Source organism: Engraulis encrasicolus, chromosome 20 (assembly GCF_034702125.1).
Source record: "Engraulis encrasicolus isolate BLACKSEA-1 chromosome 20, IST_EnEncr_1.0, whole genome shotgun sequence".
Lineage (NCBI taxonomy): Eukaryota > Metazoa > Chordata > Actinopteri > Clupeiformes > Engraulidae > Engraulis > Engraulis encrasicolus.
In genome coordinates this window covers 15,074,614-15,094,057 of record NC_085876.1, presented here as the reverse complement: position 1 = coordinate 15,094,057, position 19,444 = coordinate 15,074,614, and the positions used below count along the sequence as shown (strand labels likewise).

The window sequence follows — 19,444 nt, the reverse complement described above, 5'->3', positions numbered from 1 at the left end:
AAGTGAGTACAAGGAGAAGTACTGCTTTAATAATGACAGAATGTGTATTGACAAGATTGAATGAAATGAATGTATGACCAAGTTGAGCATAAAGAAAGAAATAACCCTTCAGTTAAAACTGTCAAAAGTCTAAAATTCAAAACATTTGATGTCCAGACAAGTGCTTAGATGAACGGGCTATGTACATTCATGTTGATCAGGGGTGCATTTCTTGACAACATCGTTGCTAACCAAGTTAGCAACTTACTTGGTTGCAATGTAATTTCCCATTGGAAACCTAGTAAGTTGCTTCCTGGTTAGCAATGATGCTTTCGAGAAACGGGGTCCAGAATTCTATGAAGTAGAAGTGAAGAGTTCAGATGCAAAACCCCCTAACTCCATTTCTGAAGACCTGCACTTCTATATTTTTAGAGAACGCCGTTGTTGGTTTGGTTTACATTTATGTCCTTGATAATACATATAAATAGTTATGTTACATACATAAAATAAAATAATATGCAATTTTGATAGCTTTATATTAAATAAAAATGATTATTTTTTGCAAAGATTATTGGTTTTGCATCTGAACTCTTCAAGTATTGTTACGTGTCATTTATAACACTAGTAGCATGATGTCTCCAACGCTATGGATATAATATCCATAACAGCAATTCTACTTTATACACTTTTGGTGCAGACAGCAGTCATCAAGATAGGCAACATAAAGTACATGGGTTCGCCGTGTTTGTAAACACGATGCTGTGAGGAGGGGCAAGACACTGGCAGCCAACCACGTGAGCCAATTTTTTTTAACCGACAGCTGTTTCCAACAATCAGAGGTGGAGTTGTGCGCAGCTAGTTTCGCGCAGTCAGGTCAAAACAAAAATGTAGAACCCATGTATACAGAGAGACATTATGAATAACCATAACAAACACATACCTCACCAGAAGATGAGAACACCACATCAACTGTTCAACAGAAAGGCTTCTGGAGACTCTGCATGTTCCCCACTTGTGGTCAGCATTATGGCATTATTATCCAAAGCTCAAAAATTGTGTGACTGACAATAGAATAAATTACCTGGCGATAACAATCTTGAAGTGAATATGTGATTTTACTTCAATCAGTGAAGAGTGCCTTGAAAAAAAACAGGGGAATTATTCATAATTCCACAAATATGAACCTATGCTGATATTTTAACATATATTTTGACACATCTCTAGTAAAGATGTGTGTTTACATTCCTTTGTTCCTTCATAATAGAACTCTCATGATGGTCTCATGCCAGATGCCAAGATTCATAAAAACCTACAAATTCTCATGTAAATCCATTTTGCTGGGTGGCATTATAAACTTCTTTTTTTACGAAAATCATCTTGTGCTTATGGCAAATGGGTAAAGCTGTTTTCTAAAAAAAAGTCAACTAAACCTCTCGGCTTCCTCCTGCTTTAAAACATGTCCGTCCAGTGTCTTTCCTGGGCTGGTCAGCTCACTCTCCCCCCCTGACAGAAACCCCATGTTGTCCAGTCCGTCCATCCCAGGCACCTCCTCGTCTCCGTTGAAGTCTATTTTCTCCACTTTCACATGACTACCGTCCGACAGGAAGCTGTCGCCATCTTGTGGAATGTAGCAGTCATCTCCTGTAGCGTCTGCCGAACCACCACCTCCGCCTCCGTCGTCGCCGGTCGAGGCGGCGGGCATTCCGGCCCGGGACATTCGCTCGCAGCGCGCCTGGTGCCGCAGGAAGCTGTCCCGCCACACCACCTTCTTGCCGCACAAGCCGCACTCGTAGGGCCGCACGCTGCCGTGCGTCTTGAGGTGCTTGGTGAGGTGGTGCTTCATCTTGAAGGATTTGGAGCAGACGGGGCAGGAGAAGGGCCGCAGGTTCAGATGCTGCATCTTCACGTGGCGGTCGCGCATGCTCTTGAGCGTGTAGGCCTTACCGCAGTGGCAGAAGTGCAGTCGGCCCGTGTACGGGTGCTGCTGCTGCTGTGCGTGCTGGGGGGAGGAGGAGGAGGGGATGGGGGGCGAGGCAGAGGCAACGGAGGAGGGGTGGAAAGGGGTGGAGGACGGGGAGTGGTTGCTTCCGCCGCCACCACCACCAGGAACCCAGGTGAGGTCCGACTGGCCGGATGTGATGTACTGCCCGTCGTCTGGAGATACCGGCAGCAATGGACGCTGAGAGACTTGTCCAGTACCGTCCTCAATCTCGTCGTACGTCTCTCCGCCAAACACGCCGCCGCCGCCACCACCATCTCCTCCCAGATGCTCCCCAAAGTTCATGTCATCGTCCACCTCCTCCACCTCCCCTCCATCCCCCACCTCTCTACCCCTGTAGTCCCTCTGGTGGAGCCAAGGGCCGGACTGACTCCAGTGGTCTGGAACCGGGGGTACCGCGCCCACGCCCACCACAGGCCCACAGGGGAGAGGAGGATCCCGGCCATCCACAGCGTCGGGCAGGCCCATGCTGCTAGTCCTTGATGCCTCGCCACCACCGTTGTCTTTGTCGAAGGCCTCGGCTTGTCCTTCAGGGGCCATTGTGCTTGGTGTGTGGTCTCCTGAGGAGACAAAGCAGAAATCCACCACATTAAAACCTGCAGGGTGTTTGGTTTACCGTTGTCCGTAAAGTGAAAGGATAACTTAGGCCAATTTCGACATGCAGTTGTAATGCTCACACTACCCTGGACATGTCAGTACCTGAGAATTTTTTTTTTTCTTCAGCCTTTTCCGAGATCCTGGTCATTTTAATGGGGGCAGAGTTTGTTTACGTTAAAACATCTTGATTTATTCCCAATAACATCCAAAAGGTTATGCAACGTCAGCAGACAACTAGCAAACAGCGATACCTTTTGGGATAATATTTGGAGTAGGCCTATGTTCTAAGTTATGTTAAGAAGGTTTTTAATGTAAACAGTCTGCCCCCATTAGAATAGCTTAGATCTCAGAAAGGGCCGAGTCGAAAAATGCAGAATCACCGGGTACTGACAAGTCAAGGGTAGCATGAGCAATACAACAGCATATTGAAATTGACAGAAGTGCTTACTGCACTTCAGAGGATGGGAGTTACATTCTCTCAGCCCCGTCATAGTACACGAGGGAATATTTTGGACTTGACCAGGTCTTGAAGCATTCAAAATGGTGGATGATGTTTCAGTTTCTGCAGTTCTGTTTTTGCATGTGGCCGAAAGTGTCAAGGGGCATACAGTCGTCCGGCCATATTTGACAGATGAAAAGTTTGGACAGTATCTCTAACGGGGTGGATAGATTGTCACCAAACCTTATGGCCGAATTCTCTATATTAGATATAGCCTGATAAACCAGACTAAATGTGGATGTCTAATTTAGTCTGGCCTCGATGCATAATACATCCGAAGATTGTTGATGAGAACAACCTTCCCTCAAAACCCTGCCCGCTTTGATTCAAAACACATCTTTGCGTTGTAATTGGTTTGCCAGATTCCTGGCATTCTGGCTTCATTGAATCATTATGCGAGGCCAGACCCACACGTAGACAAAACATTTTGCCGTCCAGCGGGTGGCGCTGGTTCACCAGGCTATATTAGATACACATTCCATCTTCATCCCTTATTATATAACTTGTGCCATCTTGCACTTGATGTCAGATTGTAAATGTTAGTCCTGTGACATGTCTATGTCCTTTCATGGTATAAAGAGTTAAACGTTGTTGAAAATAGGCTAGATTCTGAGGTGCTGAAATGTAATGCATTGGCTTACAACAAGTAGTTCAGGAATTCATTTGTGTTTGCAAAGAAATTCTACAATATTTGGTTATGATTAAAAGCATTAAAATAAATGTGTCTTGTTTTTCTGTTTGTGGGCACTCAAACCATTGATTAATGGCCCCATGTGACAATCAGGAGATGAGGTGAGGATGTTGAGTAATTGCCCATTATTTTTAGGACAGCCTACAGCCGTCATCAAAACATTGTCGTGAGGCAAGCTGAAAGCCAGTCTTTTGATAATTGATTAACTGATTGCTTATTTTCCTTAATTGATTAACTGATTGCTTATTTTCCTTAGAGGAGTCTGAAGTCCAAAGAGTATACAGGAAGAACAGCTATGTGCATACTAACTCCTTGAAGTATCATTTTTTCTAGGGCACAGGATGCGGTGATGTAACTCAGAAGCGAAACTATTTAACTTAAGCTTAATCCTTTTAGGAGGCCTGGAGTAGGTGACAACGGGAAATGACTAACATTGGATTTCAATCCTTTCAGGACAAAGGGCCCACAAAGATGTCAAAAGAATGTGTTGGTTGTATGTGTATTGTTTAATCAAAAGTGCAGGACTCAGGATGTCCACAGATGAGGTCACGGGACCTACAGTGATCAAACCAGCCCCCAAGGACCACCAGTAGATTACAATCGACACAGCATAGGCACATTCTTGGTTAACTAACAAATCACGTAATTGCTTACACAAGCACACCCATACACCCACAAACCATAAATAATTCCTAATTTCATTTCACCCGAACTCAAAAATTGTCATTGGTGAGGGCGAGAGAAGAGTTAAGAATTCCGGAGCGCACCGTAAGCTGCTTTTGTTGTCTTTGTCATTTTTCTGTAGTAGACTCTGCAGTTCTGTAAAGCTGTTGGCCTAGTGTCTACTGTGTATGGGCCATTGATGGTATTCTGGATAGTACCAGTGGTAGTCATTTTGTTATTTGATAATTTTAGAAAATAAATAGATTAATTTGACTTCAGGAGTTTTTGATTTTTTTTTTGACTCAGATTTTGAAAACGCAAGAAGTGTAGACCAAGACGGTGAACTTCAACAATGTACATGTAATATTAATTTCCTTGTATGACCTGTGCATATGAAGAAACAGTACACAATATGTGTACAACCACTCAGAGTAGGCGTCTCCAAAAATGAAATTAATAAAATACAGAGCTCTACAAAATCAAGCACTGACACAATCACATTTCACTCACCAGATCGCAGTGCTTTTTGGGCTCTCATCACAGCCGCCTCCTCCTCCAGACCTTCACCCACTCCTTCATCTGCCTCCATCCCTCTCTCCCCACACATGCTCTCCTGCACGCCCTCGTCCTCTCCTCTCCCCTCCCTGTCCCAGCTCGGGCGTCTCCTGCGATCCCTCACCATGCCCCCCTTCACCCTCGCCTTCATGCCCATTCTCAGGTGTGAGGGGTCAGCCAGCCCTTCCAGTCGAGCAGGACCCACTACCATCTCCGCTCCCCTCCCGCCCAGGTGACCCAGAGTGGCGGCGGCAGGGCTGCCACCAGGCAGGTGCGTAGGTCCTGTGACACCTATGATAGTCACCCCGTCGCTGGGGTCCTCCGCGTTGTTCCCCCCGCCGGGGCTGAAAACGGGCCCAGAGCTCAGCGGATGCTGCGGAGCCTGGCTGAAGGGCTCCGATTGTGGGGATGCGCGAGGCTGCCACCTGCTGGCCAGCTGAGGCCTTCTCCAGGTTGCCAGTGGAGGCAGTGGCTCCCTCCTCTGCTCCATCATGCCCCCCCTACCACCGCCACCGCTGCTGCTGCCGCTGCAGACTCCTCTCTCCAGGGAAGAGATGCAGTCCTGGGCAGTGCCAACCCGCTCCCTACCCCCCCTGTCCTCCGGGTCCACATAGTAGCAGTCAGAGCTGCTGGGGGACTGGTGTCTGGACGAGCCCCCACCTCCTCCTCCTCCTCCTCCTCCTCCTGCATGTGGTGGGGTGATCTCCACTGGTTCCACTAGGGGGCGCACTTGTTTCAGCACCTGGAATAGAATAAAACAGAATAGAATGCCTTTTACTGTCAATATTCACCATGTGTAGTTTACACTGAACACATTCACAATGAGATCGAAAGCACTCACTTTAGTCCAGGCATTAAAGGGACACTGTGCAGGAAATGGTCAAAAAGGGTGCTGCAACTATGCAGCTCATTGAAATTGGGCGGCCTATTGCCAATTCTGATCTTTACATGAAAGTTTACTAAGTAATAAACAAATATTTTCTAGTATTGTCAAATTAGAGTCATTTTTGCAGCTAAAAATGGCTATTTTTGGAAATTCAAAATGGCAGACCATGGAGAAGATCCCCCTTTTCATGTATGAAAAGTGCAATTTTTCAAGTCATAATGAATACTTAGAATTTGATGGTGGTGGTAAGTATTCATGAAAAAGGTAGCATTAGTGAATGAGCAGCATGAATTCTGGAAATAAACAACTAAAAATCTCATACAGTATCCACTGTACAACACAGTGGCCAATTTACAAAAAGGTATATACAGAATACTAAAAAAAACCAGGAATAACCTCGGTGCACTTGTCCACGATGTGCCACATCTGGAGGAAGCTAGCCACGGTGACGTAGTTGACAATGTCCTCGCGGACGATGCTGAGCTGACCCGTGTAGGCCGAGCTGAGCACGCTCTGGAAAGCCAGGGGGTCCATGACAGATGGCAGAGACACGGCTGTCACGTTCTTCAGGAGGACCTAGAACACAAGGGAGCGTTAGGACATGACAATACATGGGTTCACCGTGTTTATAAACACGATGTTGTGAGGAGGGGCAAGACACTGGCAGCCAACTACGCAAGCTAATTTTTTGACCGACAGCGGTTTCCAACAATCAGAGGTTGAGTTGTGCACAGCTAGTGTCGCGCAGCCAGGAGAAAACAAGAATTTAGAACCCATGTATAGGAAATAATGATTGAATGGCAAAACATTAATTAAACATATTAAACAATCATTATATTATGGTTGTGAACTGTTGAAGAACATAAACCATCATGTACATTTGATATGAAACATTGAGTGATATTTTTTATTCATGTGGAACTCACTTGTACTTAACAGTTGGGCTAACAAGCTATTTAATGGATAACAGCAACAACTTCATCAAATATATTATTTATTTTTTTCATTTACAGCAACATCAGTTATTACCTGGTCATGAAAGTAAGGCGAAGACGCCGCGAGGACGCATCTGTGAGCCTTGAACACCTGTCCTTGCACGTGGATGGAGAGGTCACAGAGCATGCCGTCCTCGCGCTGCTGGTTCAACTTCTCGAGCAGCGCACCTTGGACATCCGGAAAGAAGACTTGAATTGCGGTGCCAGAGGGGGCAGTAGCCCCTCTACATCCCCTGTCCATTGGCCCGGCTGGCCTGCCTGAATGCCTTGAGCACCGGTACTTTTTCAGATTTCACCGACAGAGACGCGATAAACTCATTCTTCCAATTAAGTGTCCACGGTCTGTGGAACAATATAGGTTACAAATTAATATGTTGTCAATAAAACGGTATACACACCAAAAATGACATGTTATTCTGTATGGCTTCACAAAAAGTCAATCTAACCTAAATGAAATGAAATGGTCACATTTAAACGCTAAAAATCATTGCAAACATAACCAATGCGCCCATGATGTTCTGTGATAGCCTAAAGCAAATCCTCAGCCTCTGTAGAAGTCTGTTCAGTCTTAAATGACATCAAAGACAGTGACAGTTAGCCAGGTAGCAGGTTGGCTAGCTAATTCTACAATGAAAAACATTTCCTTACAAGAATTTTACTTCAACATGTTCTCAATCTTTGTCGGGGCCAGTCCCAATCCCCAAGTTAAGTTATCTAATGTAATCTTCCGTTATCTGGAACTTCTCGCCCCTGACAACAAGCAGCTGATTCTGGCACGCGTCCGGCCCTTATCTGGCGTAGATCCACCGGATCTGCGCCGGATTAGGGCCGGATCCATTCCACACAGCTGCTATCTGCATGTGCTACAAAACTGAGAAGCTAGCATTCTAACTCGAAAAGGTAAATCCTCTGATTCTTTGTAAAAAGCTCGTCGGAATGCATTGTGTTAGATGGAACGTCGTTGATACATTTGGCACGCTCCAGACAGGAACACGACCGATACAATATAGCAATTTCGATTGTCGAGTCCAGCTGCAGTGCAGAGTGTCTGGGTATCAAGCTAACTACAAACTAGATAGCTAGCTAACTTGGATCGGGTTGTTCACAAAATGTCAATGATCCAGTTGCGTAAATATCCCCAGTTAAACGCCAGATTCTAGGCTTACGAAGAAGAGCACCAACGGATAAGGCAATCATTAATTGAGCAAACCGTCTTACCCTTTGGTGAAGTAATGGAAGGTCCGCGTAAAGCCAACTCAGCTAGCTAATGTTAGCCGCGCTGACTCCAGCACAGCTACTTTGTTAGCTAGCTAGCCAACCCGGTTCGCTTAATGTTACGCCGCTTTTGAGTTTTCTTTCGGGGACTATTCTTCCGTCTGCTGTGGCGTTAATGTGCGGGTGACATGTGACCCGAGACATTGCACTTCAGTTAAACCACTTCTGATCTCTGCCACTGTCGATATTTCCCCTTCGAGAACGTTACTATTGTTAGCTACTGTCAGTAAACCAAACGTTGTACAGTAGCATTACGCCACTCTTCCTAAAAGGAATTGAAAGGACCAGCCTTAGCAATAAATAGCCTGGCGTTTTTCTCACTTAACATCAAATGGTGTGATTATTATCTATCGTGCATGTGGGACATCCGGTATGGCATAAGCATTTAATCAAGCTTATATTTATAGAAAACAAAATGTGATTGATCAAGTTATATCCTAACAACAGATCTAGCAGCACATGAGCACAACGTTAATGCATAAATTCAGGCCTAAAAGCCATGTGTATCTGAGCATGTTTATACAAAAAGAAAAGCATCAGTGCTATTATACAAATTAATCCATGTTGCTGATACTGAATTGGCCTACTAAAATGTATGTACTGACACATTACTCGGCTTAAAGATTTAGATGGCAGACAGTGGACGACAAGATCATGATGATATCTAAAGTCGTGCTTTTGTACAGGGGTAGGTTGTGCAGGAACACTTGGCAGCCTATGATGAGAGCTACTAACATATAGGCTGACATATTATCCGCCGATATTTCCCCCAAAAGACTGTTAAAAAATTACATGGCCAATAAGATATTCTTAAAACAGACATAGGGGGCTAATGTGCATTATAAAAACTTGGCTCTCCATTTTAATTCAATGACTGTAGACAAATAACAGAACACACCTACACCAGCAGCATGTTGAAGCTGCTCAATTGTTGCTGTAGTGTACTGGATAGGCCTACCATAGATTACTGGGTATAGACTAGTGGCATCATGTATATGACATGATTCTTCTTTCTAGAGAGGATGCTTCATAGCCTACCAATGGTGTGGAATGTGGATATGACACATTCCGGTACATAGGCCACCAACCCTCTTGTGGATTTTCTACCTGTGGAGCTGTGCATTTGTCTGACTGAAGAACTCTGCTGGGTTGGTACAACCCTTGTTGTGTTAAAAAAAAAAAAAAAAAACCTCTTCAGTTAATTCTGTTAAAACAGGTGCACAAATGCTACATCTGTGAGTGAGGAGTAAGCAGCATTGGAATTAAGTTAGTAGCCAGAGAGAGCATTGACAAACCTTTTTGAAAAGATAAATCATGGTATTTAAGTATTATGAATCAATGTTATGGGTTTCCAGGCCTGCTGCTGCAGCGACTATGTACCACATAGTGAAGTTTGTGGATACAGAGGAGGTGGAGGTGGTACCTGCAAACTGGGTCAAGGACGGAGTGTGTCTCTGGCCTCCCTACAAGACCCAGCGAATCCTCAAGGCCTCGCGCTGCCAAGAACAGCCGTGTCCAAACTGGTTGCCTTTCAAAGTAAACCTTGTACACACTGCAGGTATGGAATACAATGTGTGTATTCAATTTCCATTTCTTAGGGACCATGTACAATAAAAACATAAATGGTGCCATTCCATGCATTGTAGCAGAGTTAGCCTCAGACTATTTTACATCTGTAGTCCCTTGCAGGACATAAAACATAAAAACATATGAACATCCATATAAATGCCCTCACTCACATGAGTGTCCCCTACCCCAAATACCTTCTGTCATTGTCTTAGGATAAATGTGTAATTCAATCTTGTTTGGGGTTTGGGAATGTTCACTTTCCATACTTGGTGGTCATATCAGCAGATAACAGGGTTCATGCCTTATCTGTTAACAACTGAATTAACAACAGTAGCTGTTGCTCATGTAACAACTCCTAATTTATCATTCATATACAGCATGTTATAACTTGTACGCAACCTATAATATGTGAGTTACGATAAGTAGATAAAGTAGTAAGTAAATAAAGTAACTGTTGTTCTCATTATCAGCTAGTTACAATGATGCGTACAGGAGGCTGTCCATGGTGGAGGACCACACTGACCTCCATGCAGAAGTTGAACCCGGGAGCTCCAAACGGAAACGGGATATGATGTAGGATAATTTCGTTATATACAATCTTCATGTAACTGCATATTGTAAATCACACTTACCAACAAGTGGCAGGAGGATTAGTTAGTGTGGTATTACGTACACTATTATTATGCAATATGTTATGAATTTTGAAGTTTTGTGGAGATTATGAAATATGTATGTTTTACTCGCACCTCAAAAGATGTGATCATAATAATAATACATAATCAAACAGTTCACGTGGGCGTCCTTCATAACCCGTTAAGACACACCGTTATAAATTTGCTGCTACCAGAATGGTAATGACAAAGTCATAGTTCATTACTAAAGGCCCTGTGTTATGTCATAGTATTGTAGTATGGTAGTTTACTTTCCAATGACTATTACAGCGTGCCACTGGAGGTATGGCATGCATGAAGGGGTTAAATTCAATTCCCAAATGTCTTGCAGGATGAATGACTCTGAAGAGAACGATCCGATGCACGAAGGCATGCCGTCCAACGCACAACCCACAGTCATATGCCAGCACTGTGGCTCCCCCAATGACATTCCTGCAATGTCCGAGACGAACAGCAGGGGGAGTGATCCAGTCTGCAGTAAGTACTCATGTAAGAACTCAAAGAGGTAAAAGGCTTATATGCTGAATCTCAAGATCGCTCCTTTACTAATTTCTTCTGTCCTCCAGCCTTTTGGTCGCCCCTCCTACCTATCCTGTTCTTTCCATCTCTTCTTATTTATTTTGCTTGTACAGGGGGTGTCGGACTGTCGAGCTGAGAAATGTTTAGTGGAGGGAGTGATGAACTCCGTTCAAATTTGAAAACCCATGTCCTTTTTATCCAATCAGTCAATGTCATTGAAAAATGATTACTGGTGGGAGGAGTGAAATGTGCACTGATCATGTGCCCATAGCCTCTAAAGTGACCAAGCTTCACATTACCCATTTGTAAAAGCAGTAAAGGACAAGTCTTCAGTTATTTCAGAGTACAACACCCTCCCCCAAACACAGGCTACTGACTAACTGACACAGCAGTATAACATTGGAGAACAACATTAACAGTATGTCACATCATCATGTACTGTATTTCACACACTCGTTATCCTGGCATGCCATGCTTAATTGTGAAATCATTACTGCCATGCTTCTTGCTCATTCTAGATTCCAGAATATTGCATTTCCTGCAATTTGTGGGCACGAAAGTGTTGTTATCAGTACTTGACAAGAGTGGTGAAACTTCCAGCAGACTTGGGATGTCAGCAATATATTTTTGTGGTTTCCGAGGGAGCTTTCGAGACGTATAATTCTAATGGCCATCCATTCATCCATCTCTCAGCTGCTCTATTTTCGAAGACTAAGCATTTTGCTAGTCCGGAGCTATGAATCTGCCATTTATAAAGTATTGCTTTCAAAACATACTTTTGCCATTTCAAACTACTCTACTGCTTCAGTTACTACTGCAAATGTGCTTTATAAATAAATTTAACTTTAATTAAATAATAATTTAAACAATAACACAACACCAATAATAATAACACCTTTTAATGTCTTCCTTTAAAGCGCACCTTTATTAATTCTTTCTTTCTTTCTTTCTTTCTTTCTTTCTTTCTTTCTTTCTTTCTGTCTTTCTTCCCTTCTGTCTTTCTTTCTTTCTGTCTCTTTTATTCCTCCTCCACTTGCAGCACTTCTGCACAACCTACTGACGAACCAGGAGCTGATCCTGGAGCAGTTGAACGTGATCTCGCGGACCATCGAGCCGCCACAAGGGGGCAGTAAGGAGGACGACACAGAGCTGGAGCCAGGCCTGCTGCCCCTCAAGGAGCTGGACACCCTGCTGGACCTGGAGGCCAGGCTGCTCTTCAGCTCCGACCTCAAACACAAACTGGTGAGACGCATGTGTCTGTGTGTGTGTGTGTGTGTGTGTGTGTGTGTGTGTGGAGTCTCTGGAGTCTCCTCTGCTCTTCAGCTCTGACCTCAAACACAAACTAGACGCGGTGCTGTGTGTCCGTGCGTGCGTGCGTGCGTGTGTGGAGTCTGGTCTGCTCTTCAGCTCTGACCTCAAACACAAACTAGACACGGTGCTGTGTCCGTGCGTGCGTGCGTGCATGTGTGGAGTCTGGTCTGCTCTTCAGCTCTGACCTCAAACACAAACTCGACGCAGGGCTGTGTGTGTGTGTGTGCGTGCATGCCTGCGTGCGTGCGTGCGTGCATGTGTGGAGTCTGGTCTGCTCTTCAGCTCTGACCTCAAACACAAACTAGACGCAGGGCTGTGTGTGTATGTGTGTGTGTGTGTGTGTGTGTGTGTGTGTGTGTGTGTGTGTGTGTGTGTGTGTGTGTGCATGCGTGCGTGCATGTGTGTTTGACTGTCCAAGAATATCCACCATGATTTTGTTTTTGTAAATGATCATTTTGTAAATGATAATTTGATGACTGTTGTTCAACATTGTTCTACCACCAGTTCAAAGTTCCATGCACAGCTCCTAGGTGCTGGTAGATGCAGGAATGTTCAATACTTCAAAAGAAAGAAGTCTACCGCACACTTTCTTGACTTTGTGCTCGTTTTATTAGAGCGAACAACGTGTTTTGCCTCAGTGCGTCATCAGGCTGGCTCAGGTATTGATCAGTTCAATGGAGAAACGCGTTGTTCGCTCTAATAAAACGAGCACAAAGTCAAGAAAGTGTGCGGTAGACTTCTTTCTTTTTACAGTTTTTCTCGATTGGTTTGGCTAATTTCTTGAAACCGAGATGACATTTTTATACATTTTGGGTAATTTGGCTAAACATTCTTACACTTCTGCACAACAGTTCAGATAACTAGCAAAATGTCATATACCTCCCAAAACAGCTCATTCTTGCATCAGCACTAAACCTTCTCCCACATAAATCTCAGTACCATAAAAATGGCATATATCCTTCTCAATTGGTTTGGCTCATTTGCATTCATTTAGTCATTCTGTCAAAATAAACTGGATGGTTCAGCATAACGCCATGGATCCTCATCACTTGCTCATATCACTTCAAAAACAGCTTACCCGTGTGTCGAAACTAAATTCCTCCCACAGAATGCCGTTTGAAAAAATGTCAAGAAATTAGCCAAATAACAGAGGAAACTGTAGTATACACGGTTGTAAAATTATTTTCTACAAACTAGTAAAGTTACAATACCATCTGGCCTTTTGAACACTGTCATGAATTTACTGTTTACAGTAAAGAAATTCTTAAAATATTATGTCCTTGACTGTTTTGACAATTGTGTAGACTACTTTGCATATGATGACTCACACAATGAAATCATGCTGACATGTTTTGGAGAGGGCAACCATTAGACTGAGAATTGTCTAATTCGTTTAGATAAGACAGGTCAATTTATTTGGAAAATGTGCTAAATGTATGCTCAATGTGTCAACTGTAGGGTACTTGTATATAGCCATCTGCCGAGATGTACTAAACATTTGAGACATATACAAAGCATTTGAAATTTGATGAAAGCAATGAAAAATGCCATTCTGTTGTGGGAAATTGTAAGTTGGTTTGGAGATTTGTCCGTGTTGTTTTGAGAATGTCATCTCAGTTTTGAGAAATTAGCCAAACCAATCGAGAAAAACTGTAAGTATTGTTCTACCACCGTTAACCTCCAGTGTAGCAGCCCAGTGCCCTACCGTTAGAGCCACGGTAGGGCCATCGTTTGATGGCTGTTGTTAAACGTTGTTCGACAGATCAACACACTGGCGTTGCGAGGCGGCATGACGGTGAAGGACTGCGTCTGGAGGATGATGAGCCACCTGCTCACCAACACACTCGCCCTCAAGATCAACTGGAGGGGCATCAACGGCAAAACAGCCTTCCACTCCCTTCAGTTAAAAGACGTCTTGACAAGTATGTACTGAAAACAAAAACCCCTCAATCTTAAACCACCTTAAACCACCTTCCTTCAGTTAAAAGACTGAAAATGCATCCCATCAGACACACAAAGAAGTCCAGTAAACTTCTATTCGCTAGTTTAGAAGAGAGTCATTATTTTTACTGAAGCAGTTGGTGAAAATAAATGGGCCACCATGTCTATGAAGATGCTTATTCTTGCTGATCATATATGCCTGATGAAGATCCAGGGTGATCGGAACATTGCTTTTTAAATAATAACTTTTTTGGGGGGGAGCTTATCGGCAGTGTGCAGACCTATCTTTTTCAACTGATAAACAAGTAGGGCACCAAACATGAAGTTGCCAATCGTAAAGTTTTAAAAATGTCTTTACCGTATCGTACAGGAGCTGTCCGGCAGAACCGCATGACGTCGGAGTCGTCGGACATGGAAATCGAGGCGGCCATCAAGCGCTGGCTGCAGCTGGCAGCCGACAGGGAGGGCGGCAGGAAGGCGCGCCAAATGCGGCAGATCGACGGCTGGATGCCCTCCACGCCCTCCACGCCTAACACGCCTTCCGCCGCCCCCACCGCCACCCCCGAGCCAGCAGCCATGGACAGACAACAGCAGCAGCAGCAACAGCAGCATACAACTGCAACATCCTACAATTAATCTCCTACTCTCTGTTCTCACAAGTACGTTTCCCCATTTTTTTTCTTATACTTTGGTAAGAAGACTGTAAAGCGAAGTGTCAAGTTGTTTGGGTAAAGGCTTCTCTTTGCTCCTGATGCCTTCTTTTTAAAAGTATGTTTTGGGGGCTTTTTTGGGCCTTTATCATGACAGGACAGTGTGAGAGGAGACAGGAAACAAGCCGGAGAGAGATATGGGGCAGGGCCGGGAAATGACCCCGACCGGATTCGAACCGGGTTCCCCATGGGCATGCAAGCCCAAATGTGGGGTTCCCAGCGTGCTGCGCCACAGTGCCCCCCACTCCTGATGCCTTCTATGGATCAGTTATGGACATAATTACTCTGCCACCATCACTGGCCTGCCCCTAAGCCAGCAGGCACGGAGAGACAACAGAAGCAGCAGCAGCAGCAGCCTACTGCAACCCCATTACAATGAATCTCCTCTCGGTTCTCACATGTTCTATTTCCTGATACAGTGCCGTGCATATTTTTTTGCCCCCTTACTGATTTAAAAAAAAACTTTTTTGCACATTTGACACGCATATCATTTTCAGATCATGAAACAAATGTACACATTAAACAAGGATAACCCAAGCAAACACAAAATGCAGTGTTTCAGTGATTATTTCATTTGTTGGGAGAATAATGGCATAAAACCTGCATGAGCCTGTGTGAAAAGGTAATTGCCCCCTTGTTAAATGAGGAGGTATCTGTGATTAATCATATTATTTTGAACCACTGAGTTATAATTCACAACTGCCCAAGTCTGACTGCTACCAGGTCTTTCAAATCAAGAGTTAATTTGAATAGAACCTGTTTGACAATGTGTAGTAGGTCATATCATACCCATGACACTACACTGTGATCCATCAACATTCAGGAGCAGATTATAATAAAACATAATTGACATGTCTCAGACTGTAAAAGGTCACAAAGCCATTTCTAAATCATTGAGGCATCTGCAAACCATGGTGAGAGCCATTATCCACAAATGGAGAAAGCATGATGTAGTGGTGAACATTTCTAAGAGTGGCTTTCACACTAAAATGACCCCAAGATGAAGGATCCAAGTGTTCAGTAAAGAACACATAACAACATCTTACCAACTGGAGGTGTTAGTTACCACTTAAAATGGAAGTGCTCAATGACTCAACCATAAGAAAGAGACTAGGCAAACATTGCATGCATGATAGAGTTCCAAGGCCAAAGACACCTCTGACAAGGAGAGTATGAAGGCTTGTCTCAAATTTGTTAAAAACATATTGACAATGCATACAGAGCTTCTGAGAAAATATTGTGTGGACAGATGTAACGAATGTTGACATTTTTGAACAGAGAGCCTCCTGTAACATCTGGTGTGAAATGAAAATTGTATTTGATAAAAAGGGATGTTTGGGGATGTTTTGCTGCCTCAGGACATGGATGACCAGCTATGATTGAAGTAAGCATGAATTTGGCTCTTTACAAACAAATCCTGAAGGATAATGTCCAGCCATACATTTGTAACCATTAATTTGGATTCATGCATGGGATCCATCCACTGTAGCTGATTTTAAAACAGTTATGCAAAGAAGAGTCGGCAAAAATAATCATCCACAGGGATGTGAAAGACTGCTCGTCAGTTATTGTAAACACTTGACTAAAGTTGTTGCTGCTGGGGGTGGTACAACAAGTTATAAGGTTCAGGGGGTAATTACTTTTCCACACAGGCTCATGCAGGTTTTATGTCATTATTCTCTCAACAAATGAAATAGTCGTGTTATGTTTGCTTGGGGTCATCCTTGTTTAATATTCACATCTGTTGGGGTGATCTGAAAATGTTAAGTGTGCCAACTGTGGAAAAAGGTTGGGTTTTTTGGTAACACTTTATAATAATGTTCCTTAGTAAAGACACAGTAAATAATTAACTAATGATGAATAAAACATTAACAAATGTTTTTATTATTAACTAAGCTTTATTAATGCTTTATAAAGTATCTACAAATTATATCTGCAAGATTTTACACACCTTATAACAGAGTATTTTATTCATTTACAAGCAACTTGTAAATGTTTGATAAATATGAAATATTAACATAGCATTTCCTAGTCATTTACAAGCATTTGTTTACATGTCCTAGTCATTTACAAACGTTTGTTAATGTTTTGTTCATCAATAGTTAATTATTTATTAAGTCTTTATAATGCTTTTTTGCATCCATTATTCTAAAGTGTTACCGTTTTTTTTAATCAGTAGAGGGACATAAATATACGCACTGCACTGTATGTATGTTTTTTTCCCATCCCACAGGTGTTCTGCCATCCCATTGTCTACTGTACTAGTAAAGAGGCAAGGATGATACTGTCAGTGGGCAAATTGCTCATGGGGACATTACATTGCATTTGGCAGACGCTTTATAACCGAAGCGACTTTCAAAAGAGGACATAATCATAGCCAACATCACTAGCAAATACAGAGTGCACAGAAAATCTACAGAACAACAAGTGCAGATGCAAAGAAGGGTTAGTTAGGTTCAAATCTGGCCAGGGTCATTTCCCTGCCCTACCCCATCTCTCTCTCTCTCTCTACTGACCAGTTCCCATATTCTCTCTGCTGTTGTACATAATGAATGTTTTCAGAGTGAGAAGTCTGCACACTTAGAATGCTTTTTGTTATCCTGCCATGAAAAAAATAAAACACAACAAAAAGGGTTCTAAGTGTGTGGACATCTCACTCTGAAAACTATAGTTGACCATCATCCTGCACCTTTCCCTGGGATGTGCACAATCCTCTCTCCTTCAACTGTACATAATGAATGCGCAAAACTATGTAAAACATTATCCTGACACTGGTGGGCTCCAATTAATAAATTTCTCTCAGAACCACTCTAGTCAAAAATGAAACGGGAAACAGAGATGCATTTCGGAAGCTTTATTTCTGAATGCAGACATTTGTGTTTGGCGGTATGACTCTGTTCGGAGGAAGTTCTCCGGCTTCTCCATGAGCTCCATGGAAGCCAAGACAGGGAACAGCAGCATCCTCAGGTGTAGTGCCTTCCATTTAGCTGGAAAGGCAACATACACCCTAGAATAGAGCAAGCAACAATGACAACAGTATGACGTTGTTTGGTAATAATTAGTCTGTTGGAGCAGGGGAGGTGGTGGGTGCAAAACAAGCAGCAAAAAGCAATGACAGGAAAACAAATTCGGTAGTTTAAATAAAGCGCGCCACAGGTCAGCATCCAGCTGATTAACCAGAGCGCAGCTGATTCGCGGAGAGCCGTATGGGTTGGGTCGGCGTCTGCCAATTGGCAAAAGGGCGCGTTGACTACGTGGTCTGCCAGATTTATTTTGTCTAGTCTGAGGAAGGCCCAAAAGGTCACTGAAATAAATGGTCTGCAGATCATCCACGTTAAGTGACATCTTTGGCCCTACTATACCCCTTTGATGGATATGGATGATACTTGACTGCCTATTTGGGCTGTTCACCCATTAGTGTAGTTGCCTGATGCAACAGTTGCGTACAGTGCAACAAGAAATTTGTCGTACACTATGATATTCAACCATAGTTAGGGAAACTATTCAATTCAATTAGGGACACTAATCCAAATTCTCAAAGGCAAAGTAAATCACCTTCCAGAGTCAAGCGATGCTTCAATGAGTCATTAACAGGCGATCAGTTATTCCCCAGATCACCTTTGCTGTCCACAGTCACACAGATCCAAAGAGCTTTTAAAAATCTGTTATTATGTGTACAATATGTAATGTATATGTGTAAGCCTACATGTAGTATACATATACAGTATTTTTTCATGGTGACATTGAAACCTTTAACAAGCAGATGCACTGTATTTTGTTTTTGTGTTTTGTCAGGAGCTGTTGGACAAAATCAGTTTTCCTCCGAGCCTGTGGATGTTGAAAATCACGTGGCACTTCAGAAGTGGCCCAGTACATCATCCAAGATGGGGGGGAGACGGCACATGAGATGAGAAATAAAAAGTGGATGCCAAACAATCCTTAAATGAAAACCTTTGATGAAATTGTTATTTTTGTTAGTCGTTACGATTTGTTTATTTTGTTTTGGGTTTTTTTTTAGATACAGAGATGTTTGTTTATCCGTTCTACAGTAGGCCTACTCATGGGTTATTTTTAGTTCCATCAAGGTCAAAGACCTCTTCCCAATCCTGATTAAAGGAATAGTCCACCATGTTTGGAAATATGTTTATTTTAAACATCCACTCAATTTAAAGGATTGCGTGTTGGAAAATATTTCCAAAAATTGTAGACTATTCCTTTAATGCTTCTGTGCGAGTGCCTGTAATTGATTCTTATTGAAGTATAGTAATAAAAGCTCTGTAATCTAATTGTGTGACGGGTGTTTACATTTCTCTGTGATTTTAACAAGAAAATGGGGGGGGGGGGGGTGCATGGTGTATACGTGAACGAGGCTGTGTTTGCGAAGATTCACGGGTCACGGCCGTCAAATAAGTTGGAAGAGACAGGCTGACAGCGCAATGACTTTTCTCCATTTAATCGATCATTCCAACATGTCAAAAAGCCTCCATGATGAAAGTGAAACAAATAGCAAGTCTATGGTCACGCGTTATCGTTTTGGATGTCTGCGTCTGCTGCAATTACCAAAATAAAAACAAGCGCGCCAAA

General features: G+C 43.1%; 2 protein-coding genes across 2 annotated transcripts; one reads left to right on the top strand and one right to left on the bottom strand.

The window, feature by feature from the left end:
• Positions 1-3: 3 nt before the first annotated feature.
• zbtb22a (zinc finger and BTB domain containing 22a) lies at positions 4-8,503 on the bottom strand. Its single transcript, XM_063185492.1, has 5 exons — positions 8,083-8,503; positions 6,899-7,206; positions 6,266-6,445; positions 4,939-5,725; positions 4-2,538 (listed from the first exon to the last, which is right to left on the bottom strand). The coding sequence occupies exons 2-5, from the start codon at positions 7,103-7,105 to the stop codon at positions 1,400-1,402; spliced, it is 2,313 nt and encodes a 770-aa protein (XP_063041562.1). The 5' UTR covers positions 7,106-7,206; positions 8,083-8,503; the 3' UTR covers positions 4-1,399.
• LOC134436333 (uncharacterized) lies at positions 7,077-19,146 on the top strand. The gene is made up of 8 exons (XM_063185494.1): positions 7,077-7,141; positions 9,495-9,697; positions 10,179-10,281; positions 10,711-10,868; positions 11,938-12,140; positions 13,972-14,131; positions 14,521-14,809; positions 18,656-19,146. The coding sequence occupies exons 2-7, from the start codon at positions 9,514-9,516 to the stop codon at positions 14,784-14,786; spliced, it is 1,074 nt and encodes a 357-aa protein (XP_063041564.1). The 5' UTR covers positions 7,077-7,141; positions 9,495-9,513; the 3' UTR covers positions 14,787-14,809; positions 18,656-19,146.
• Positions 19,147-19,444: the final 298 nt, after the last annotated feature.